The following is a 25,446-nucleotide window of genomic DNA, read 5'->3' on the forward strand; positions in this document are numbered from 1 at the left end:
TATTAAGAATTCCATACTGTGAGAATAGAAATACATACACACAACTATGGGAAAGTACCATGAGATATGATCATACAGCAAAGAGTTTCTTAGCAGGAAAGTCTGAGGACCTCATTTTTTAAATTAATTATTGAAAAGAAAGATAAGGGTAGATATTATCCTCATATTACAACAGTCTGATAACTTACTGAGATACCAGGATCTTTTAAATTTGCTGCTCATTTAAGGAAGATCACTAGAGAACTTCTTCCCAACTCTATTTTCAAAAATGATTTTATAAATTTGTTATGTGACTTACAAGAAAAGGATGCAACTCGTCAAAAGTCTGTTAGTCTAGACATCACATATAGCTGAAGAGATAGTTTTAGCTTTCTCCCTATCATTCACTATCCCATTATGAGGTTCCAGAAAAAAGGTCTTTTGGGGCCTCAGGGCCAGGAGAAAAAAACCTGTGTTTCACATTAGTAAACATCTTTTTAAAAATTTATGGATGGGTGCCTGGTTGGCTTAGTCGGTAGAGCACACAACTCTTGATCTCAGGGTTATGAGTTCAAGCCCCACATTGGGCATGGAACCTACTTTAAAAAAACAAATTAATTAAAAAAAAAAAAAAAATTCATGGATAATGTCAATCTTATTACTAACCATTCTCCTCTCTGCACTGCCTAATACAACACTCAGACAACTTGCATACAAAGTTTAACGATGGGACAGGGCATCGTCTATTACAGCAAGCAGAACTTCTATGAACTAACACCTCTTGGCCTTATCTAACTAATCAACTCATTCTACCCCCTCTGCATTTTTGTTGAGTTTTTTGTTGTTTTTTTTTCAAATTCTACTCTTTATGTGACTTTCTGTAGGAGTCTGGAACAAGATGGAGTGTAATCTTTTAAGTATAACCAAATACTTGTAAGACTTGACTAATAAATGTGTTCTCATTTATGAAATAGAAACACTTCCATCTTCCCCAAAGAATCACCGTAGGGAGGAAATAAAATCATGTATTTGAAAAGTTTCAGCACATAAGCTCATTAGCTCTTGGTCTCCTTCCACTCTTTTAGGAAATACTTTCTCAATATAAAATTAATTTTCCTTATGCGCTCTGGAGTTAGCAGGCAATCAATTCGTTCACACATTGCTAATTTTTATGGTGTAACTAACTGGTTACAATTTTAAAAGGTTAATGTATATCCAGATACTTCCCGTAAAAAACACTGACTCTGGCCAAGACTCCCAGACCTATATATTAGGTGAAGTAAAAGTTTAACAAATCCTGCTGAATTTTAAATGAGGGTCATGTCAATGAAGATACTGCTAACAAAGAGACTGGTATACTAATATATTTCCCAGACCTTCTAATTTCCGATGTTTTCTTTTAACCAAACCGCATTTCCCAACTCAAATGGCACACCCAGGAGCCCGCTGAAACACAACATACATGAATGGGAGCTAAGAGGTCAGTAAGTGCCAACCACCACCGCTTACGTCCAAATGAGAATCGATATCAGTCCGTGTGCCTTTTAATACAATAATGAAACAAGAGAAGCAGTGAAGGATGAAGCGCTTGGGGGAGACAGATCCTGAAATCCTTCAGCTGTCTCTTCCATTTTGGAGGGAGGGAGCGTACAGGGAACCGTCCTGATCGGGATGACAAGGAGCCACGAGGCACCAACTGCTGAGATGAGCGTACGCAGCTTACGTGAGTATGTTACAGTGTCCTCACCCACGGATGGTCATCGCAGCTACTCCCCCCTCGGGACCATCACAAAGCAGTTCCAAGGATCCTAAGGTGGCAGATCCCTACTAAGGCCACACTGCCACATTGGGGTATGCAGCCTGCCCACTGCATGAGGACACCAGGCCAGAGTGGCAAAGGGGATTGAAACCCAGCCAGCACAGGGGCTCTGAGGAAAAGAACACCTTCTTCTTGGCACAGAGGCACAGCCCACTAAGTAGGTTGTGTCCATCAGAATGTGTCTCTCCAGAAGAGATGCCTTTGTCTGATTGTCCACCTAGAAGGGCCACTTTGGCCAATATTCATAAAGACAAAATATCACCAAGCAGCAGCCCTACCTAACAGATCCCCTAAATTCACCACTTCTCTGATACCTCCTTCTGGAGCATCCATGGTGACTGCTACAAAAACAGGAACACGAGTCTGGAATGCGGCCCTAACCAAGTAGCGGCAGAACCTCAGCCAGTTTCCCCATCCCTGACCTCTTCCATCACACCAAAAACCCAAATCTTCCCCTCTCCGCCCCACACTGTGCCCATGTCCTGCCCACATTCCCCACAGTCCTGGAACAGTGCCCTGACCGATGGCCCCTGCCGGGCCTGGAGGAGGACCCAGGAAGCCGCAAGAAGGGGGATCATCTACAGATAAGGGCAAGCCCCAGATCCCACTTCCTGACCCTGCCGGGTGAACTTAGAAGGCATTTTATCAAGACACAATGTTGTAAGGGGTCATTACTTCTAATGGTGCTTTTAGTGCTGTATTGTCTTTCAGCTACCATTAAATGTGAAATAGGATTCCACAAGCCAATCTGTATTCCAAAGTTTCAAACAAGCAAATTAGAAACTTTTTATAGCAAGTAAGTGCCCAGGCCTTCAGTCCTAGCCTCCTCCTCTTGACCTCAAGCAAGTCACTGGACCTCACTAAACTTCAGTTTCCAGGAAAGAAAGAAAAGGAAGCAAGGAAGGGAGGAAGGGAGACAAACAGGGGAAGGTATAATGGAATATCTTCCTCCCACATCTGTTGTGAACACTGCAAAATGCAGTACAGGAAAGCATCCGGCAGAGAGCAAACCCCGAGAAAAGAGTCCCTATCGCAGACGCACAGTCCCTGGAATTCACGATGCCAGCATCCCAAAAGTTCTGGAAACCAAAGGTTTTGTCGTAACCCATTTGGCAGCAAAACATGACCTGAACTGCCCCAGAGGCTATTTATAACCTTGTTTGTGTCCCATGTAGTATGAATATTCATACACTTTGCTGCAGAAATATTAATATACTTAATTACAGGGTGCTGTTCCAAACTCCCCCCAAAACACTGCATAATATGTGATATATGTACCCTAAGCTGTCTGAAAGTTTAAAAAAACATTAATCCTGAAACACACCTGGTTCCCAGGGTTTGGGATGAGAGATTGAGAGTGTATCATAACCCATCCGTCAATCCAGGAAGGCGGTGGCTCGCTGAATCTACCCAACAGCGGTCTTAGACGCCAAACTGCGACATTTCCCACCGGCAAGCGGTCCGGATTTCTGAGAGCAGCAGTGGCTCCGCCCTGGGACAGGGGAAATCGGCATCCTGGTCTCAGCTAGCCAGGCCCAGGGCCTGAGGAGGAAAGAGCCAAAGGCTGTGCAGAAAGGGAATGTGGAGACCTGGCCCAGCACAAGTACTCCGCTTGCTCTCGGAGGACCCAAGCCATCAGGCACATTCGTGGAACTTGTTTAGTTACTTTTTTTTTTCTAGATTTTCAAAGTGAATCTAGTTTTCATTCCCAACACTGGCTCCCTTGAGTCTGGGCATACTGCCACTGAATCACAAGGGCCACTCAAAGGGTTGTTTTTTTAAGCTGTTGAAAACATTAAGCTAAATAAGTGAATATTCTCCAGCCTCCCTCACTGTGCCCTTATACATCCTCACCATCCATTAAAATGACACTCTGTTCATTCCAAAAATATGCCACTCTTAGTAGATTATATATATAATGTGTACACTATAAATGATAAATATGAGTATTAATGAAACTGCAGCAAGGGGAAAGTGGAAAACTAAGAAGTACATCAAATTACTGTTTCTCTTTAGAGGACCACTCAAAGACCGACACTACAGAGGCCCTGCCTGAAACACCACCTTTTCAAAGGCTCTTATTCTGGCCCCCTTCCAGTTCCACCCCTCCCTATGGGACAGAGACATCGCAGAGCCAAGTGGATGGACATGGGCACACATGGAGAGCCCATACAACCTCTTTCAAAACACACCCTAGGCACCCAGGCTCCTTATAATCCCACCCAAATGAGCCCTGAGCTCGCTTCCCAAGGAGCTCACTTCTCACACCACTGTTTGCAAGTGAGACGGGAGAGAGACCCCAGATGTCTGGCCAGGGGGACCACCGACTTGTGTGTGCAAAGCCCTCGTCAGTACAGAATGAAGCCCCCGTGACAAAACAAAGGAGAAAGTCCGAGCCAGCTCTCTCCCCCACCATGCTCTGGCACAGAACTCCAAGGAGTTGGAGAATTCTAAATTCAAACCTGGCTCACCAAGTTGTTATAAATAAAAGTATATTTAGCATTACCCATTCTCCCTTTTTTTTTTTTTTTTTTTTTGGTCAGAAATCCAGCCCTCTCCCCTCTCCCGGTCAGTTTTAGCTCAGCACAGGGCTGCCTCACCGCAAAACACATTTCTCAAGGTCCGCTGCAGCCAAATGAGGCCATGTGACTTAGCTGCTACCAGCGGGATGGCAAGTGAATCGTGCATGCAACCGCCAGGTCACATCCTTTAAAAAGGAAATTGTTTTTTTTCTCCCTTCCTCTCTTCGCCTTCCTTTGGACTACAACTTGGACATAGTATTGAGGTGCCAGCCACAACCGAGAAGATGAGACAACAATGTGGGATGCCAAATAACAAGAAAGAAGGGACCAGGATCCCTGAGAGGCCGTATGGAGCAGAGCCACCAATATCACTCATCAAGTCTCAACTGTAAGGTGAGAGAGAAATAAACCTTGATCTTTTTTGAGCCGCTGAATTTTGACATTTCTTTTGGTACATGAGTGCAGCCTCTCTCTCACTAATACATTTGCAAATGACCTAAATAAACTGGTTGTAAATTAGATTTCGAGGAGGTATGTATGCTAAGTCATACCAAGAGTCAACTACAGGGGTCCCAGACAAAAGACCACAGTACCAAGCCTTTGAAAAGGAAAAAAAGAAAGAAAGAAAGAAATGGGGGAAAGGGGGAGGGATTTTATATGAAGGCAGAGTTATTTTTTTAAAAATCCTACCAGAAAAATGTGTCAAATATATGGCAAACACACAAGAAAAAAATAAATGAGTTCCATATGAAAATTAATCATGCCACCTAAAAGTGTATAAAATGACCTGAAAATGCTCTGTCTACCCTAGAATGTCTTCATAGTAAATACAAAGACAAAAAGCTTTAAAGCAAAATTCTGGGGATGCCTGAGTGGCTCAGTTGGTTGAGTGTTAAACTCTTGCTTTTGGCTCAGGTTATGGTCCCAAAGTGGTGAGATTGGGCCCCTGAGTCGGGCTTCACGCTGAGCCTGCTTCAGATTCTCTCTCTTTCTCCCTCACAGCCCCTCCTCTACTTGCACACTTACTCTCTCTCTTGCTGTCTCTCAAAAAATAAAATTAAAAAAAAATTTTAGGGGCACCTGTGTGGCTCAGTCGGTTGAGCATCCGACTCTTGATTTCAGCTCAGATCATGGTCTCAGGGTCATGGGCTTAAGCCCCGAGTCAGGCTCCACACTCAGCATGAAGCATTCACACTTGGTATTCTCTCTCTCTCCCTCTGTCCCTCTCCCCTGCTCATGTTCACTCTCTCTCTCTCTCTCTCTCTCTCTCTCTCCCCCCACAAATAAATAAAAATTTAAAATAATTTTTAATAAATAAATAATCTAAATTTTAAAAAAAAGCAAAATTTTGGGGGCACATGGCTGGCTCAGTCGGTAAAGCATTGTGACCCTTCATCTCAGGGTCATGACTTCAAGCCCCATATTGGGCATAAAGTTGACTTAAAAAATAATAATAATAGCAATAATAAAAAGCAAAACTTCTGGATGTACTTAAGAAATATTTACATATATTAACATCTTTAATTTTTATAACACAAAGAAGTAGGTACTATTACTACCTTCAATTTATTGATAAGGAAACTGAGACACAAAGCAGCTAAGCAATTTGCCCAAGTTCACAGAGCCAAAAGGTGGCCATGCTTAGATTCAAAACCACATCTGAATAGTGATTCAGAGCTGTATTACAAGATACAAGGCAGTGCTAATAAAATTTTTAAATACTGTAGCGTCTTCTTATTCTGCTTTTCAAATCTTGTATAAAATAATAACATCATGCTATACTTGACACCTAACCCAATTTAGAGATAACATGTTTATCCCAAATGCTATCATACAATCCCTTCTGTAATCCCCAAGACAATATTGTCTGGAAGAACCCAAGTGTGTACAATATTCGGGAAGGTCACAAGATCAGTTCAGACAAAACCGAAATTACAACAATAAGAAAGAAAGTAACAGAACGCGACCCTTCGCTGGCATCGCTCTGACGATGAAGCATTAACAATTTGGTTCTCCGGAGCTTATAAAGTGATCAGTGTGAGGTCATCTAGTGCACACTCCTACCCTTACAAACAAATCAATTAACTGTACAGACTGAGTGATTTATTCAAGGTCATAAAGCTAGTTATTTGCAGAAACAAAACAAAACCTAACTCCTCTCTGAGACTAAGGTAAGACCTTTCTTATTAATAGGGCATGCAAGTCCCCTAGAATTTATTAACTAAAGCAGTGATTTTATTTATTTTTTTTAAGATTTTATTTTTAAGTAATCTCTACAACCAATGTGGGGCTCGAACTTACAACCCCGAGATCCAGAGTCGCATGCTCCACCGCCTGAGCCAGTCAGGCGCCCATCAACTAAAGCAGTAATTTTAAATTATGTTCCAAACCCATGAAGAACCCTCAGGGGCCTGGGGTTATCTACCTGCCAGTCCCATCCCCCAAACTCTGCTTTATAGAGAGCTACACCCTGCCTGTCCGCCCTGATTAAAGAGAATAGCAACGCATTGTCACATTCCTAAAATGAGCCTCCATCTAAGACTTGTTTCCAGAAGGACTTTCTTACTAGAAAGGAAAAAAGGAAAGTGAGGAAGGAAGAAAAGGAGGCAGGGAGGGAAGGAGATGGGGAAGGGGAGGGAGGAGAAAGGGAGGATGCGAATCAGTTAACAAAGCAAAATACAGCCCAGTTACTTTCGAGAACCCAATTCTGGGGCCCTTTCGGCATGCTTAACCTAAAGAAAGCTTCCTACTGCCAGAATTCATCTCCTAGAAAAACTATCACCATCATTTCATTAAATGGGTATTTTCATGCCAAATAAAAAATTAACATATTCTCAGAATAAAGAGCAAACTTGGAAAAGAAAGTGCAGCTGACAGCCCAGCAGTGACACACATCTCCATGACATTGGCCTAGTCTTCTCATTTCCCGACTGTTGAAAACATCAAGTGGTCTGCCAATCAGCATTTGGGAAACAGTCACAGGCTAGCTAATCAATCAGTACAATAAAGATCAAAATGATATGTGTCTCAGGGATTACACATTTGTTGAAAGCAATAAAAAGCACAATTTGTTTAGTCACTCAACATCTATTTATTGGGCATATGCTATGTGCCAAGTACTTTTCTGGATACTAGTGATTCAACCCAGACAACCATGTCCTCTGGAGCTCACATTCTGTTTGAGAGACATCAGCATGCCAACCAGTAAACTGTCAAGCATGCTGGTGGCTGATAAGTGTCATGGAACAGAATAAAGCCAGGGAAAATGGTGCAGAGTAAAGAGTGAAGAAGGGAGGCTTTGCAGTTTTCACTGGTGGTCTGGTAGGTCCTGGAGAGGAGGGAGTCCCCCATATGGTCACCTGAGGAACGAGTGCTCCAGGCAGGGGCCACCAAGGCAAAGGTCCTGAACTGAGAGACCTTCACCTGTGAACAAGGAGCAAAAGGGTAAGGGGAGGCGAAGTTGGGCAGGATCACTCAGGACCCTGGAGGTCACTGTAAGGTCTTTAGGTTTTAAAAAAAAAATTTTAATGTTTATTTATTCTTGAGAGAGAGAGAGAGTATGAGTGGGGTAGAGAGGAGAGAGAGAGACATAGAATCTGAAGCAGGCTCCAGGCTCCAAGCTGTCAGCACAGAACCCGACATGCAGCTCGAACTCACAAACCGTGAGATCATGACCTGAGCCCAAGTCCAACGCTTAACCGACTGAGCCACCCAGGCGCCCCTCTTTAGCTTTTATTGTTAGGTAAAATGGGCGGTCACTGCAGAATTGTGAACCCAGGGTGATACGGATCTACTTCAGTTTTTAAGAGGCTCACTCTGCTGCTGGCTGAGACCAGCCTTCATGGGACAAAGGGAAAAGCAGGGAGACCAGTAAAGAGGGGACTGCAGAAATTGAGGCAAGAATAATGGTGGCCTACACCAAAGCGATAACTGTGGAGATGATAAAATGCAACTAGATTCTGGATAAACAGATTGGATGTGGTTATAAGAAAAAGAAAAGACTACAAGGATGCCCCCAAAATGTTCAACCTGAACAACTGGAAGAATCAGACTGCCTTTAAGAAGGATAGGCAGGAGTGTGGCATCAGCTTTGCCTTACAGGGAGATCAGGAGTTCATATTTGAACAAGCATGTGGAGATGTCTAGTGTACAAAAGGAAACAGAGTATGCAGTCCAGGGGCACCTGGGGGGCTGAGTTGGTTAAGCATCTGGCTCTTGATTTCAGCTCAGGTCATGATCTCAAGTTTCATGAGATGGAGCTCTGCATCAGGCTCTGTGCTGACAGCACAGAGCCTGCTTGGGATTCTCTGTCTCCCTCTTTCTTTGCCCCTCCCCTGAACTCTCTCCCTCTCTCTCTCTCTCAAAAAGAAATAAATAAACATTAAAAAAAAAAAAAAGGAAATATGCAGTTCAGCAGGAGTCAGCAGGAGATCACTGGGTCAGAGCTAGCAATATGAGTCCAGGATTCAGATGGTGTTTCAAACCAAAAGATGGGAGATGACAAAGGGAGCAAGTGGGACAAAGAGGAAGTCCAAGTACTATGCCCTCCAACGTTAAGAAGAAGAATCAGCAAAGAAGAACAAGACGGACACCAGGAGAGTGTGGGGCATCTCTCCTGGTGAGAGATCACCAAGTGAAGAAAGTGTTTCATGGAGGGCGGAATGATCAACTTTGTGTTGATGCTACTGACAGAGAGAGTAAAAACTGGAAACTGACCCCTTCATTTAGCAATAGGGGACTCTGTAGCAACTCTAAGGGCACTTTTAGTTGAATAGTTTTATGCCTATTTAAAGTGGCTTTAAGAGAGAATGAGTGGAGAGGAATTGCAACCGTGGGCATATAAAACTCTTGAGGAAGTCTTTCAAAAAGGGCAACAGAAAAATACGGTGGTAGCTGGAGAGAGAGGTGGGATCAAGGGCACAGTTATTTTAGGAGAGGAAAAATAATACTTTCTATGCTGTTGGAAAGGACCCACTAGAGAGGGAATAGTACAGATGCAGAGGAGAGAAGGGAGAGGTCCTTGAGCAAGCAAGAGGATGCATGGTTGGGGTGGCCTTGAGAAAGTGCCGGTTGGAGGCAGATGTGGTGTTGGACCCTGGGGATTCCTCTTCAGTTTACTTCAATTTTCTTAGGACAAGAATAGGCAAAGTCATCGGCTAAGCATCAGGATGGGGAGGAAGGGGTGAATGTTTCCGGAAAGAGAAGACGTATGAAATAATAATGTAGAACAGTGGAAGGGAGATTGTCAGGCAGCCTTAAGGTCTCTCATGTGAACATGAATTTCACTGAAGTAAAGCATTAGGGTTGTTTTTCTCCAGGCTTGTTCCTCTGCAGGGGCTGGTACAAAGTAGGTGAAGAGTCAGATTTAGCCAGGGGTGGAGTCTGACACAACTGTGATGAAACAGGAAAGACAATGAAAGCAAAGGAGTGATTGTGATTGACCACGGAATCTCAGTGAGAGCAGAGAGGGGACACGAAGGGATGAGCAACAGCCTAAGGGTGGCAGGAGCAGTGGGTTAGAGATCCCACTGCATCAGAGATGGCTGGAACGGTGATACAAGAGGAAGTGAGCCAGAAGTAGAAGACGCGGTGGGCAGTAAGCATGACAATTAAAATGCAGATTGTGGAGGGGCTGCAGTCATAACTGATGATATGGTTTTGCCAAGATATTACCGCCGCAGCAGAAGACAGGCTCGCAAGAAAGAGAAGTTCAAAACCGAGAGACAACTGTTGGAAGGATCATCCTGAAATCACTAAACAAGAGTAACTTTTAGAGACAGTGACCCAGGAGCTGAAGTCACCCAGAAGTAAGAGGTTACAATGGGGGAACCGAGTGGCATCTCAACGATGAGGTCTTGCTGGTGATGCAATCTGATGACATGAGGTTTAAGGTGGGGGCAGGGGGTCTGATCCGGATGTAAAAGGAGGAGCAATCAGGGAGCAGAGTCCTCTAATGAGAACTACTACTACTTTTACTCCATGAGTATGAAAGAGACTGGCCTGTTTTCAGGTGACAAATACAACAACAGTTTTGAAAAAAGAAATTACCTTTGATGTGAGAAAAACTAAAGCATTGTGATACCCACTCCACCTGAGCTTGATGAAGCATAAGTTCCATTAATTAAAAAAAAAAAATCTGAACCAGACTGTTAATTAGTAATTTACGTCTGATTATTTGCCACTTTTAGCAACAAAAGAGAAAGATTCATCAACAAATAAAAATTCATTATATGCAAAACTGGGTCAAATATTATCGGAAATTTTGCCCTTCAAACTTTGTGTCTACTCATCCTAATTCTAGCAATGAGGTCCTTTGCCTCAAATGGCTCTGAGACAACAGGAGCTATAACCTAATGTCCAGGATCTAAGTTGTATCAATAGTGTGGATCTTAATCTCATGCCAGAGTATCAACTGCCCATTTCATTTCCAGCAAAAAAAGAATGAGGGGCACCTGCGTGGCTCAGTTGGTTGAGCATCTGATCTCTGCTCAGGTCATGATCTCACAGTCTGTGGGATTGAGCCCCACATCAGGCTCTGTGCTGACAGCATGAAGCCTGCTTGGGATTCTCTCTCTCTCTCTCTCTCTCTCTCTCCACACCCCCCCTCACCGCTCACTCATGCATGCTCTCTCTCAAAATAAATAAAATTAAAAAAAAAAAAAAAGAAACCCCTTACAAGACACAGCCCTAACAAGACTCAACTTGTTGGTGGGTCATAGGCCTCCTTTAATAATGTGATAAAAACTGTGGACACTTTTGCCCAGAAAATGTGCAGAGGCACATTTGTAAAAAAAATTGCATCCATTACAAGCATTTCTTGATAACCCCTCCCACTTCCTCCATAAGCCAACCAGGTCAGCTGATACAAGTACCTGTATCTGCTAAAAATAATAAAAATCAAAAACTACTTCTTAACTCCTCATCTTCCACTGTCCTAATCTACCATCTCTTAAATTCTTTCTCCAGGGGCACCTGGGTGGTTCGGTCGGTTAGGCATCCGACTTCGGCTCAAGTCATGATCTCGAAGCTTGTGGGTTCCAGCCTCGCATCAGGCTCTGTGCTGACACCTTGGAGCCTGAAGCCTGATTTGGATTCTGTGTCTCCCTCTCTCTCTGCCACTCCCCCCACTGGTTCTCCCTCTCTCTTTCTCTCTCTCTCTCTCAAAAATAAATAAACATTAAAAAAATTTTTTTGTTTTAATTCTTTCTCCAGATGCTCATTCTAGGGTCAGCCAAAAATCTCAGGAAATTGGGGTGCCTGGGTGGCTCAGTTGGGTTAAGTGTTAGATTCTAGGTTTCAGCTCAAGTCAAGATCTCACAGTTCATGGGTTCAAGCCCTTCGTCAGTCTGACTGGCAGTGCACTCAGCCCAGACCCCGCCTCTCTCTCTACCCCTACCCCTCTCGTGTGCACACTCTCTTTCTCTCTAAATAAATAAATAAATAAACTTTAAAAAAAGTAAAATCTTTAAAATAAAAAATTAATAAAAGTAAGTTTAAAAAAACAATGTCTTTTATAGATAGACTAGATAAAGTAGATAAATGTAGATACAGACTCAAATAAGTTCTTCCCTAACAATCTCCACAACATAAGATAGAGCTGAATCTTTTTTTTTTAATTTTTTAATGTTTTTTTATTATTTATTTTTGAGAGAGACAGAGACAGAATGCCAGTGGGTTAGGGGCAGAGAGAGAGGGAGACACGGAATCCAAAGCAGGCTCAAGGCTCTGAGCTGTCAGCACAGAGCCCAACATGGGTCTTGAACCCACAGACTGTGAGATCATGACCTGAGCCAAAGTCAGCCGCTTAACTGACTGAGCCAGCCAGGCGCCCCAGATGGAACTGAATCTTAAAGAAAGCCTAGATTCACAACCAAAAGTGACAATTAAACTGGCCAAATCAAAACCTTAGACACCACCAATGCCCAACCCAACAATGCATAGTTTTCAAATGAGACCTTTTATTTTGTCTTAAAGGTCAAGGGAACCACCATTCTGAGATAACAGGTTACACACCAGAATTTAAAGTTAGCCTACTGAATATAAGCATTTGCAAGATGGAACTCAAAAGAAAAACAATACAATAACAGCCTTTTCTTTCTCCTATTACCCAAACCTCCACAGCAAAGCATCATATTAAGAAAAGCATCTGTTACTTGAGTAATTATGATTTCGAAGCATCCCAGCTTTATTGACTAAACTCCAATGACCTTTCCACTATTTAATTATTCCCTAAATGAAAGGTATTTCTCAACATCTGTTCTTAATTTATTTTTAATTTGCATTTACTCTAGCCTATCTGTTGGAGCTGAAATTAGTAATATAGTATGACATTATCTTCACACAGTCACATGAAACATTCTGTTCTTCAATCAAAGTTCCTCTGAAATAGTTTTCCAGACTCCTTTCACATACAGATTTTCTTTTAGCTATCCAGGACTATTATCTGCACTTAAGATGAGATTAATATTACCTTTATTTTGTTACCATTTCAAAGAACTTTTATATTATACTAAATAAACATGAACAAACTTTCTCTTTCTTTACATTTTAATTAATCTAATTTTTTCCTGAAGCAAGACTTTTCTTTCAAAACATACTTAAAGGAAAAAGTACAGGGGTGCCTGGGTGGCTCAGTCAGTTAAGCATCCGACCTCAGCTCAGGTCATGATCTCGCAGTCTGTGAGTTCAAGCCCCATGTTGGGCTCTGTGCTGACAGCTCAGAGCCTGGAGCCTCTTCAGATTCTGTGTCTTTCTCTCTCTCTCTCTCTCTCTCTCTCTCTCTCTCTCTCTCTCTCTCTCTCTCCCTCTCTCTCTCTGCCCCTCCCCCACTCACCCTCTGTCTCTCTCTTTCTCTCTCAAAATAAACATTAAAAAAAGAAAAGAAAAAGTACAAATGCTATTGAAACAACTCAATTCAAAGTTACTGAAACGAACTGACCAAGAGATAACACTTTAGAAAAATAGCAGTATTCAATGTAATTGATGAGTAATTAAAGCTACCTTTAAAATGTAGAAATGAAGCAAGTTAAGAAAATTAATTCTGGGGGCACCTGGGTGGCTCAGTCAGTTAAGCGTCTGACTCTTGATCTCGGCTCAGGTCGTGATCTCACAGGTAGTGGGATCAAGCCCTGAGTCAGGCTGCTTGCTGACAACAGAAGCCTGCTTGGGATTCTCTGTCTCCCTCTCCTTCTGCCCCTCCCACTTGCACACGTGCATGAGCACACTCTCTCTCTCTCTCTCTCTCTCTCTCTCTCTCTCTCTCTTTCTCAAAATAAATAAATTTAAAAAAAAAAAGAACTATGTCCTTAGGCAAAATAAATCAGAACTATGATTTGGAACTCAAAATTAATTATGGAGGAAGAACTAATAATTAAAAGTGCTGAGAACCCAAATTAAACACGATTTGAAAAAACCTATGCAGCCAATTGAAAAACATAAAACCGATCCTGTGAAAGTGAGGTTTACATGGCAGCTTCATATATGTTGTTACTAACTGCTAACCATCTTTCAAATCCTTTCCCTACTCCGTCTCCACTTGTACCGCTTTGGTTCAGGCCCCCATAATCTCTACCCTCAATTATTTTCATAACCCTTCCCCACTCCCTGCCTCCCCCCAACTCTGCTCCCTTACTAAATTTACCTTTCACACTGCCAACCAAGTTATCTTTCTGAAAAATAGTACTAAGCCCATCATTAACCCACTAAAACTCCTGTGGTGGCTCCCTGCAGTGAAATGATCAAATCTTTAGCCTGCTTCAGAAAAGCTTTCAAAATCTGGCCCCGACCTATCCCACCATCCACAAGGCCCCAGCCATACTCATCTACCAGCAACAGACTCAAAATGCATTGCTCTTTTCCATCAACCTGCCATGTCCTTCCCTCACTGTCCACATGCCTACCTCCTGAGCATCCTTCAAGGCACGCTTCAAATTCCCCCTGTTAAGGTGCTACCACCAACCCTACCCTCATTCTCACCAAGACAAGAGTTTCTCCTTCCTCCTTCCATGTTCCCGTGGCCTTGTGTGCATTGCCCTGTTTCTTGTACAGGATTTCTATTTATTTCTCTCCTCCCAACTAGCCTGGGAGCACCTTAAGAACAGACATGTGTCTTGCTCACCTCTGGGCCCATCACCTAGCACTAATGTCAGAACAAGAGACATTTGCTGAGTGAATAAAGTATGTATATAAGCAAGTCTGATTTTTTTTTAACCATTAGCATATATAGTAAGCCTTCATTGTGCACTTGCTGCATGTGGAGACTAAGCTGAAGGCTGGCATCAGAAAGTCAGATTAGGGGAGCATGGACCATACACAAGCAAGAACAGCCAAAAATAGAAATAGAGACTGAACAAGAGGGAGAGATTGATTCTGGCTCAGTGATCGAAGAGTAGAATGCCTTGTGGCATTTATGCTGTTTGAAGAATGGAGGTCTCCAAACTGGCAGCTTAGGAGGGGTAAAACAACCAAGCACAGAAAACAAAGCAAGCTACATCACAAAGTCAGGAAAAGGGCTGTGGGCAGTACTCACATGGAACCATGCGCCTCCTTCACAGCCTATTGGGGGAGGTGGGAGGGGGGCTGCTAAAAAGGTAAGATGGTAGCAGACATCCCTAAATGTTTCATTTAAACATACATGCAGGGGTGCCTGGGTGGCAAGGAGAGTCCAAAGAAACAGCAGAAGTAGTTCCTAGGGCAGGAACAGTGGGCACAACGTACATTCCAAGGACATGGGAGGGGGTGAGGAGCCTCTGATTGCCCAGGTCCAGCTTGCAAGTCAGTTAGTGGTCACATCCTCTCAATGCCTTCCTCCAACAGGTTAATATTCAAAATATATAAAGAACTAATACAATTCAATACCAAAAAAAAAAAATCTGATTTAAAAACGGGCAGAGGATCTGAATAGATATTTTTCAAAAGAAGACGTACAAATGGCCAACGGGTAGATAAAAAGGTGCTTAACATCATTAATCACTGAGGAAATGCAAATTAATCACTGAGGAAATGTAAATCAAACCCACAAGGAGTTATCACTTAATACCTCTTAGAATAGTTACTATCAAAAAAAGACAAGAAAAATGGGGCACCTGGTGGCTTGGTTGGTTGGGTGTCCCAATTCTTGATTTTGACTTGGGTCATGATCTCATGGTTCATGGGTTTGAGCCCGCACTGGGCTCTCCCTCTTCCCCCACTGTCAGCACAGAGCCTGCTTGGGATTTGCTCTCTCCCTCTCTCTCTGCCTCTCCACCAATGCTCTCTCTCAAAATAAACATTTAAAAACAGAAGACCAGAAAAAAAAAAAAGGTTGGCAAGAAAGTGAAGAAAAAACAAAATCTTGGTGCACTATTGGCAAGAATGGAAATTGGTACAGCCACTATGGAAAATATGGAGGCTGCTCAAAAAACAGAACTAAAAATAGAACTACCATAAGATCTAGAAATTCCACTTCTCTGTATTTATCCAGAGAAAACAAAAACACTAACTTAAAAAGATATACGCAGCCCTATGTTCATTGCAGCATTATCTACAACAGCCAAGACATGGGAACAACCTGAATGTCCTTCAATGGATGAATGGATTAAAAAAAAAAAATGTGATGTATACATACAATAATTATTCAACCATAATAAAGAAAGAAATCCTGCCATTTGCAACAACATGGATGGGCCTTCACAAAGGGCATTATGCTAAGTGAAATAAGTCAGACAGAGAAAGACAAATACCATACGATCCCTGTTATATGTGGAATCTAAAACACCATCATCACCACCACCACCATGAAGCTCAAAGATACAGGGAATTGATGGCTGGTTGCTAGAGATGGGGATGGGGGATGGGTGAAATAGATGCAGGAGGTCAAAAGGTACAAATTTCCAATTATAAAATAAATCATGGGGGTGTAATGTACAGCACAGTGACTACAGTTAAATGATACTGTATTATACATTCAACAGTTGCTAAGAGAGTAAATCTTAAAAGTTCTCATCTCAAGAAATATAATTTGTAACTATCTATGCTAATGGTGTTAACTACACTTACTGTGGTGATCATTTCAAAACATATACAAATAAAAATCATTACACTACATTTGAAACTAATATAACGTCAATTATATCTCAATTTTAAAAAGACAATAGATCTTAAAACTGGCAATATAACAATTGAAAAATGAATAGGTTACAACTTAAAACCAAATTTTGTTTTTAAGTCTATTTGTTTGGGAGTAGATTTTGTTGGTTTTATTTTGTGGTCTGTTTCAAATAACTCTGAGAAGCCTCCTTCCTAAGTAGTTCGTTGAAACTTCCCCATACCTCCCACATGGCCAACCTCTACACAAAAGTCTCTATTCAGATAGAAATTATCATCCTGTTTATGCCCTACCAGGTGCTCCCTTTTTAAACCTCAATCTTAAAAATGTCCCCAGGAACAGGTCCCCTTAAATTCTGACACATGATGTCAAATTCCACACAGTGACATATATAACAGGAATTACATATTTTGAACCACCTGAAGCTTAATCAATGAAGAAATTAAAATCTCTTCCTATATCTTCAAAGAGGTTAAAGATTAGAGCTCAAAGACATAACTCAAGGTCTATAAGAAAGCGGGAGTTTGGGTTTGGGTCGGTTTAGTTAAATTAATACGAGGACATGTCAAGACCTCTGGGGTATATTTATGGATCGTCAAAGGAACTTGCTAGAGTGGCCCAAAAATCACTTAACTCCTAATTGGTCCAAAAGTCACTTCACTGTTAATTCATCTTTGACATAGAAACAATTATTCATTTTTTAAAATGCACTCATTTTAAAAGAATGATAGGCAAATTACTTTATATCAAAAGAAGTCTAGTTATATTAAATATAAGTATTAGATGCCACCTATTGAAAATTACAAAAACAGGGGTGCCTGGGTGGCTCAGTCAGTTAAGTGGTCAACTCTTGATTTTGGCTCAAGTCATGATCTCATGGCTCATTAGCTCAAGCCCTGTGTCAGGCTCTGCGATGATAGTGCAGAGCCTGCTTGGGATTTTCTCCCCCTCTCTGCCCCTCCCTTGCTCGTGCTCTCTCTCTCTCTCTCTCTCTCTCTCTCTCTCTCTCTCAAAAATAAATAAACTTTAAAAAAATAAGTAAATTTTAAAAATAAAATTACAAAAACAGGGAGGGAAATACATGTGTAATATTGTCTCCAACCTTAAAGAATATAAGTAAACTAGCAAAATATTGTTTATGTTTTATACTTTATATCACATTTTTAGAAATCACCCCACATCAATAAAGAAAAAACTGGTGAATTTTTTACTTCAAATTATTCCACTGTATGAATAAATTATAACTTAACTAAAAAGAAAAAAAAAGGAAAACCAGCATACAGGATTAGACACGAGAATCTCTTCTCCGCCATGAGTCAAAAACATACCTGTCTTAGAAATAATTTCTTAGAAAATATACACAATAAGTTTTTACAGTGAATTCATCAGAGGACTCCATGTAAGACTTCAGGATATGGCATAGGCTTACAGCAGGAAGAGGTTAAGTACAATGAGCTGAAGACCAAGGAACTCAATAAGAAGTATTTTGCTGCTGAATATTTTGGTATGATCTCCTGGTCTAATGGGCCAGGAGAAGAAATGTACCAAATTTCATCACTCTCCTTCCCCACTCTCCACGGTTTTACCTTTGCTCAATATAACCCAAACTCTTCAAAATACAAAGCAAAATAAAAAATATCCAATACAAGAATCCATTGCCTTTTTTAAATGTTCAAAGGGAAGTAGAGAAAGAATCTTCAACATGTGACTACAGTTCTCCTCGCTCCTCTGAAATGCACACACCGTTTCCACTTTAGTTCCAAAAGTCTTCAAGCTGCCTTCTTTCTCCATTCATCAAAGGGGCTTGCTAAAACTCCAGATGCCCAGTCCCCACCCCACAGGACTGAATCAGAATCTAGAAGGTGGTTCTGATGTGCAGCCTGAGTTAAGAATACCACGTGGGATGGGGGCACCTGGGTGGCTCAGTTGGTTGAGCATGCAACTCTTGGTTTTGGCTCAGATCGTGATCCCAAGGTCATGAGATCAAGTTCTGATTCTCATTCTTTCTCTCTCTCTCTCTCTCTTTCTCTCCCTCTGCCCCTCTCCCCTGCTTGTGCTCGCTCTCTCTCTCCCTCTAAAAAAAGAATACCACACAGGATGAGCCCAAAACCCAACTTTCAAAATAAAAGCATACATACCCATCTATGTAATTACTGAATTAACATTAAGTAACATGATTCACACATAGCCTGTGAAAACCAATCAGTGAATATCAACCTCAAAATGCTATCCACACCCCCCATTATATATATATATATATACATACATATATATATACACACACACACATATATATACATGTCTACACACACACACACACACACACACACACACACACACACCAAAATCTTAACTAGAAAGTGGAATGGAAGATATTCTCAAATATTAAAACTGTCGAATTAAAAAAAAATATCTAAACAGATAATACTTTTTAAACTACAGTGGATGCATTTATTTCAAAGCTGTACCACTTTAGAGACACAAAGTCAATTTTTAAATGAGCTTCTCTGCTACATAAGAAATGTTATTATGTGCTTTCTCTGCTCTTTGGAAAAAGTTTTTTGTTACATAATTAAACGTTAAAATTACTGAACTGGACAGAAATCATAATAACTACCCAGCCACCACCCCCCCCCATCAAAAGAAAAGTTCATTTGAAAATATTCATCTATGAAATATTAGTCTTCTGCTTTACACTTTGAGCTCAATGGCTATGATAGAAATGATTTTTTTTTAAAGAAACTGAGTTCTCAAAATCAATGTGAGATTATACCACCCCAAACCTTAATCATTGCTGACACATGAGCACACACAAAAAAATTCCCCCTATTAACCAGACCAGGAGTACAAGCTCCTGGAGAAGACCCACAGGATTTAAGTAAACCTCAGGTATGCGGTTGTTCAAAGGCCCCAGTGCAAAGGCTATGCGAAAGGTGAAAAAGACCTGCCTCCTGTAGTTGACAGGTGTAAATCCAAGGGCAGAGGAAGCAAAAGTGAAAGGGCTAGAGTTGGCTTAGTTTTCTCAGTCCAAGAGCCATCATTTCAAGAGTAAATATATATTAAAAACTCACAATGACTCACATTTCAAATCCTGAATTGAGTATATTTATTATTAAACAGTTAAGGCATACAAAAAAATAAAAATAGTAATATAGTAACTACCTCTGCCTCCACACACAGCTTAAGGGAAAACAGTCTAGCCCCTACATCTGAAACCACCTGAGTATCCTTTCACAATTAAATTTTAACTAATATTTACAACTGCTGCAATAATCTTGCGTGTTCGCTTGTTCCCAGAAAATCATCCTATCAGCCTCTGGTTCAAACTTCTGGCCTCAAGTAAGGTTCAGTAAAATTGAGTTTTCCATTCTGTCCATATAATTAATGCACCTCCATCGCTTAGAACATTCTCAGCAATTCATGTTTTCCATTTGGGAATGGGTCACCTACAGAGCTTCCACCACCACAGTAACAGATCATGAGAATCACATTAATACAGAAGGCTCTTCTAGAACTGCACTCCTTCAACGTAATGAGGCGACAACATGGAGAATATTTTTATACGCATTACAAGAATAGCTGCACTCCTCAGTCAGAGTTGAATTTCCATCAGGGTTACCGTCCCTCACCACAAATCCCCAGGGCTCATGGAAAAAAACAAACCTGTTCAAAGAGCCCGCTCCAAAGCATAGGTATTCCAGCCAAGCAAAGTTTCAGGGGGGGGGAAAAAAGAACAATTTTTCATAGTCCTTCAAGCTATTTAGAAAAATCCCCTCACAGATATTTCTTTAAATGAAAGAGAAAAGTAGATCAAGGACTCCCTAAATGCAACATAACCAGTGTCCTTCCTAAAGAAAGGCCACTGAAAGAGAAACAAATAAGGTAATCTTCCTCATAATTTTCATAAAACTGAATCTTGTTAAGCAAGTTTACTTTATTGCAAACACAGCATATTTCTAGGAGGCTTGCTATAAATGTAACCAGGTATAATATTCCTTATTAAATAATTCATTTTATTTTTATTTCACTGGCCTCTCTCTTTTCTTCCCTCCCCCTTCCCCCACCTCTACCAACTCTTTCAATCCTAGAGATATCCATCTGGGCATCAGACCAGGACTTAAACTGTGCCAAATCGCAGTGCATCTGAAATCCACTACCTTTTTTTCACCAGCCAGTGAAAAGCCTTGAGCAACAGTCAAAGGAAAAAAGAAAAGGGAATTCACGTCACAAACAAATTATCAATTTCTCTGCCTTCCACCCAAAGGACTGCCTGTCCTCTGGCATTTTCCCCTTTGCTAACCCTTAAGAATAAATGACAGAGACTAGAAGCGAGACTAGTCTGGGACAAGTCTGGGAGCAGCAGGCTGTATCTCCTACAACTGGCCCTCCCTTGGCAGGGCTATGATGCCAGAGAGCCTGGAGAAGCTTATCTCATAGCCCAGGGTCTATGAATAGGAGGGAAGAGACAGAGGGATGTATAAACCGAATTAATACTGTGCAAAATTAATAAGCAGTAAGTTCAGGGACAAATGAAGAATCATCCAGCAGCAGTGAAATAAACTACCTTGTAAATTAGTAGGAGACTCGGCAATATGCAGAGGTCAAACGCAGAGTTTCTGGAGTCAGAGCAACTACATTCTAATCCCAGCTCTGGCACTTTCCAGCTCTGTAGCCTTTCTCATTGAATAAACATTCATTGCTCACCTACTAAGAGCTGGGCCCTAGGCTTGATGCCAGGGATGTACTGGTCCCTGCTCTTGTAGAATTAAATTCTAGTGGGGAGGACATTAACAAACACACAAAACAAGAAAAATGCCAAATAGCAATATGAACATATAGGAGACTGGGGCACCTGGGTGGCTCAGTGGGTTGAGTGTCCGACTGCTGATTTTGGCTCAAGTCATGATCCCAGGGTTCTGGGATTGAGCCCCACATTGGGCTCCATGCTGAGTGTGGAACCTGGTTAAGATATTCTCTCCCTCTCTCTCTCTCCCTCTACCCCTATCCTTGCTCCCCGCTTGCTTCTTCTCTCTAAAATTAAAAAAAAAAATTTGAAATAATTCTAGTAACTTAAATGCACAAATATTTCTATTATGCCAGGCTTTTACGCTGCCCAAACCCAAGGATTCAGGGAAGAAAGAGAAGAATCTTCATAAACCCAGATTTAAGTGATCAATATACTCTCAATAGCAATTTTTTCCCCACCCAATCCCTACCCCTCCCCCAAATCTAGTCCCCCAAAAGGAAGAAATTTAGAGGAACAGATTAGTATTAAAATTTTCCTATAAGAAAATTCACTATATTTTATTTCCCAAAAAAATAAAATTCCCATGGAGAAAAATATGTATCTTAAACGTGTATCTCTGTTAATTTACAAATCATTTTCAGTACATAGTTTTGCATTTTCCTTTAAAATACTGAAAAGGTCAAAAATTCAGGATAGAACACATCCAAGGAAGATCTTTAAAAATATGCATTATATGTAGACGATTCCTTTGACATAAAATGAACTAAAAATCTCATTTCAATACGTAAATTTTAGAGTACTATGAGACCTGACCACCGTATACTAATATTTACCTTAAAAGAATCAAAAAAGTGCCTTCCAGAAAGCAAGATTGGGACTAATACAGGCCCATTCAAATCCAAATTTATCCACAGACTTTTGCAACATAATCCAGCCAAAAGAAAGTGATTCATATCTCAGCTATGCAACAGCTAACTTTTCAATGTGTTGTGAAGTAGGTGCCACCAAAGTAACAGTCATAGCTGTGGCATTAAAACACTGTAAGCAATTTGAGAGTCTTTAAAAATGTAAGAACTACATAATACAGACTCAGTAAAGAACTTTAGAAAATACAGATGAGCAAAAAAGAGAAAAATGATAATGCCACAGTACCAAGATGAACATATGCTCTGCTAAATCTTCTTGAAATAAGTATTTCCCACATATAGGACTTCATATTAACTATTTACTTAACAATATCATGAATGTATTTTATACACATCCATAACATTTTTGTAAATGTACAACGTTCTACTTTATGTATATACCCTATTTTAATTAGCTCCACTGAGATTCTACATGATCTGTTCCGATGCCCTACGCTAAAGGAACAAAGCAGGTTAACCACTTATTTCCTAAAGTTATTGGCCCATGACATTGGTTTTTGAAGTATACATCAGAACTCGTACTCTTTCACAAATACTTTGGGAAATTATGACTTAACCAATCCTCAGTACTGAGTTTTTACGGTGTGTCCAATGTTTTTCTATTATAAAAATGCTATGATCAAATTCCTGCTTGTACATGTCTGTATATTCCCTCGGGAAAAACTCTAAAAATAGAGTTACTGAGCCAATGGTATGTATATGGTAAAAACATGAGAATTTCTGCCCAACTGTCCCCCAATAATGTAAGAAAACTGGCAGTCTTTTTAAACGATAATATTTAATTTAAAGAAGAGTTTAGAAGTTATGTGTATTCATCAGATATACTCAATATTTTTAAACTTATATAATTACTTTTCTATGGACATGGCTAGTTATCAATATCAAAGGTCTTACTGTAATGGACATTGACTCAGAAGACTAAGAATATGCCTCCTCACAACTTATAGACCATGACAAACATGGATATGCTAAGTTGTGTCTTTTCTTTTCCTCTTTGTTACATTTACATATTTCCGGATTTACATTCTGTGCTCTTAAGAAAATATTAATAATCTCTTTTATCTACATAGTACTTTACACTACAAAAACACTTAAACAAAAAGAAATTTAGAGAAATAAAACATCCTAAGAGTGTACTTTAACACAGGATATTAAGCTGTACTCCAAAAGATCCTTAAAGTTACACAACAGTAGCTACATATTTAGAGCTAAGACTATAACAACCACAACCTTTACCAATTAACCAACACCAGTATCATGGAGGGAAATATGTATCTTAAATGTGTGTCTCTATTAATTTACAGATTATTTTCAGTACGTATTTTTGCAATTTCAAATAATTAAGAAACAGGATCCTAACATAGTATAAAGATGGTTCACACAACAAAAACAGGGATTAGGTTCCTTTTTTTGTTTTTCAAGTTACACTGGAAGTAATTTTATACCTCAAAGTAACTCTCAAAGTTACTTAAGTATAGTGTTCACACCCAGGGTGGAGTTCTGTGTAATTTTCAAAAGTCAGAAAGTCCCTGTCTACTCAAAAATATCTCCCCTTAGAGCCCGTCTCAGAATCATATTTGAAGATTTTTAAAAATGCAGAAATTTTTTATTCAACAGGTCTGGAGGGGAGCCAGTGCATCTGCATTTTTTAAAGCCTCCCCAGTTGTTCATTTGTACAGCCAGAGTCAAAAATCACTCAATTATAGATAGATAGATAGATAGATAGATAGATAGATAGATAGATAGATAGACAGATAAAACGAGGAAGAGAGTGGTACCCTTCAGTCCCCAATCTAAATGTCACATGAAAACCATCAATCTGACTTAGGTTACCCATGTGAAAAGTGTACCCTTCAGGAGACTCATAAAAAGTTTCAAAAAGGAAAGCAAAGGTAGATATCTGTTGGCCTGACCCTGGCCACCAAAAAGACATGGTTATGTAAGGATATACAGTAATGGAAGCAAGACTCAGGAAGAACCACCTTACCAGAAACCGTGCTACTTTGTACTTTAAGCACGTAATCCATTCAACTTCATAAAACTTCGAACAACAAGAAAAAACTGCTCAGCTGTGTGTCTGTGTGGAAAGTGGTGGTCTTATCAAGGAAAAGCATTCAACTACAGGAGGCAGAAGGCATTTCACCAAACAGTGCCCATAAACATACAATAAGACCAAAATGAGTTGGCAATTAAGACAGGACACTCAGAGACCCATTCATTACTTTTTACAATAGTCACTTATCAGAACTGTGTTGCTCAAAAGAAGTTTGTCTCACAAGAACAATGCAAAAACAAGCCAAAAAAAACCCCATGTCTTCTAAAGTAATTTATTCATAATAATCCATCATTTTCTTAAGCTTCCGTTACCTACCAGATCTGGACTTAATGATGTCACTGAATTCATTCTGCCCATCATCAGGCCTGGCCTCATGTTCTCCATACTTGGCCATCTTTGCAGAGTTTCAATTTAATCCAAAGACTGTATTAAATCCTCTTTTTAAGACTTCCAGCTTTCTATAATGGTCCAGCTCGACATCAATACCTAAAGAGAAAAGGGAATGTGCTGACTTGGGGAAAAAAATGTATATATATATACATTTATGTATACATATATATTTTTTATATACATAGTCATATACAACTGTATATACTAACCATTCATTCAGCTAATATTTATTCAGCAACTTCTATGTGCAAGGCACTGATGTGGGCAATGGGGATATGACTAAAAAAGAGACCCAGCCCCTGCCATTTTGAAGTTTATGGACACTAAGCTGTTAATTATATAATGAATTATTTCATTCTAATACTGACATGTTGCAAAAGTACAGATGAGAACTATAAAGTAATATGAGCATACAGCAGAGGAATCTGACCTGCCCTGGGCAATTAGAGAAAGTTTTCTTGAAGTGAGATTTGAGCCAAGCCTTCAAGGAGGAGGAGAATTTCATTAGCAAAAAAAAAAAAAAAAAGAGGAGGGAAGAGGAAAAGAAAAGAGCCTTCCATGTGAAGTGGTAGGAAGAATCATGGAGAATTCAAGAAGCTGAGCCAGTGTCTTTGGAAAGCAAACAGCCAAGAGGAGAGAGATCCAGTGAACTAGGTAAAGTAGGGAGACAGGACCAGGGACAGGGCCTTGGAGACAAGGTGAAGGTTTTGATCTTTCTCCAGACAGGAAGGGGGATCCAACAGATGGCTTCAAGCTGGGAAGTGACATGATCAGATTTGCCTTCTGAAAAGATCATTTTGGTTTGTAGCTGGACCTCCAAGCTGGACCAGAATGATGGGTGAGGAGCCATGAAGACAACGGCAGGATACGGCAATTGTACATTAAAGAACCTAGAACATGGGCACATAGGTGTTGAATGAAA

The 25,446-nt window shown here is 40.5% G+C and overlaps 1 protein-coding gene across 5 annotated transcripts in view; it reads right to left on the reverse strand.

Annotated features, from left to right (window-relative positions):
- UTRN (utrophin) overlaps positions 1–25,446 on the reverse strand; it is a 511,459-nt gene that overhangs the window by 480,416 nt on the left and 5,597 nt on the right. For 4 of the 5 annotated variants that reach the window (XM_053222143.1, XM_053222139.1, XM_053222141.1 and 1 more), the window contains exon 2: positions 24,450–24,620. In XM_053222143.1, coding sequence (XP_053078118.1) covers positions 24,450–24,528 — 79 coding nt within the window. In that variant the 5' untranslated portion in view covers positions 24,529–24,620. Of the gene's footprint in view, positions 1–3,122; positions 5,569–24,449; positions 24,621–25,446 lie in introns of those variants that run through there. The other variant, XM_053222146.1, reaches the window with a different exon arrangement.

Source organism: Acinonyx jubatus, chromosome B2 (genome assembly GCF_027475565.1).
Source record: "Acinonyx jubatus isolate Ajub_Pintada_27869175 chromosome B2, VMU_Ajub_asm_v1.0, whole genome shotgun sequence".
Taxonomy (NCBI): Eukaryota; Metazoa; Chordata; class Mammalia; order Carnivora; family Felidae; genus Acinonyx; species Acinonyx jubatus.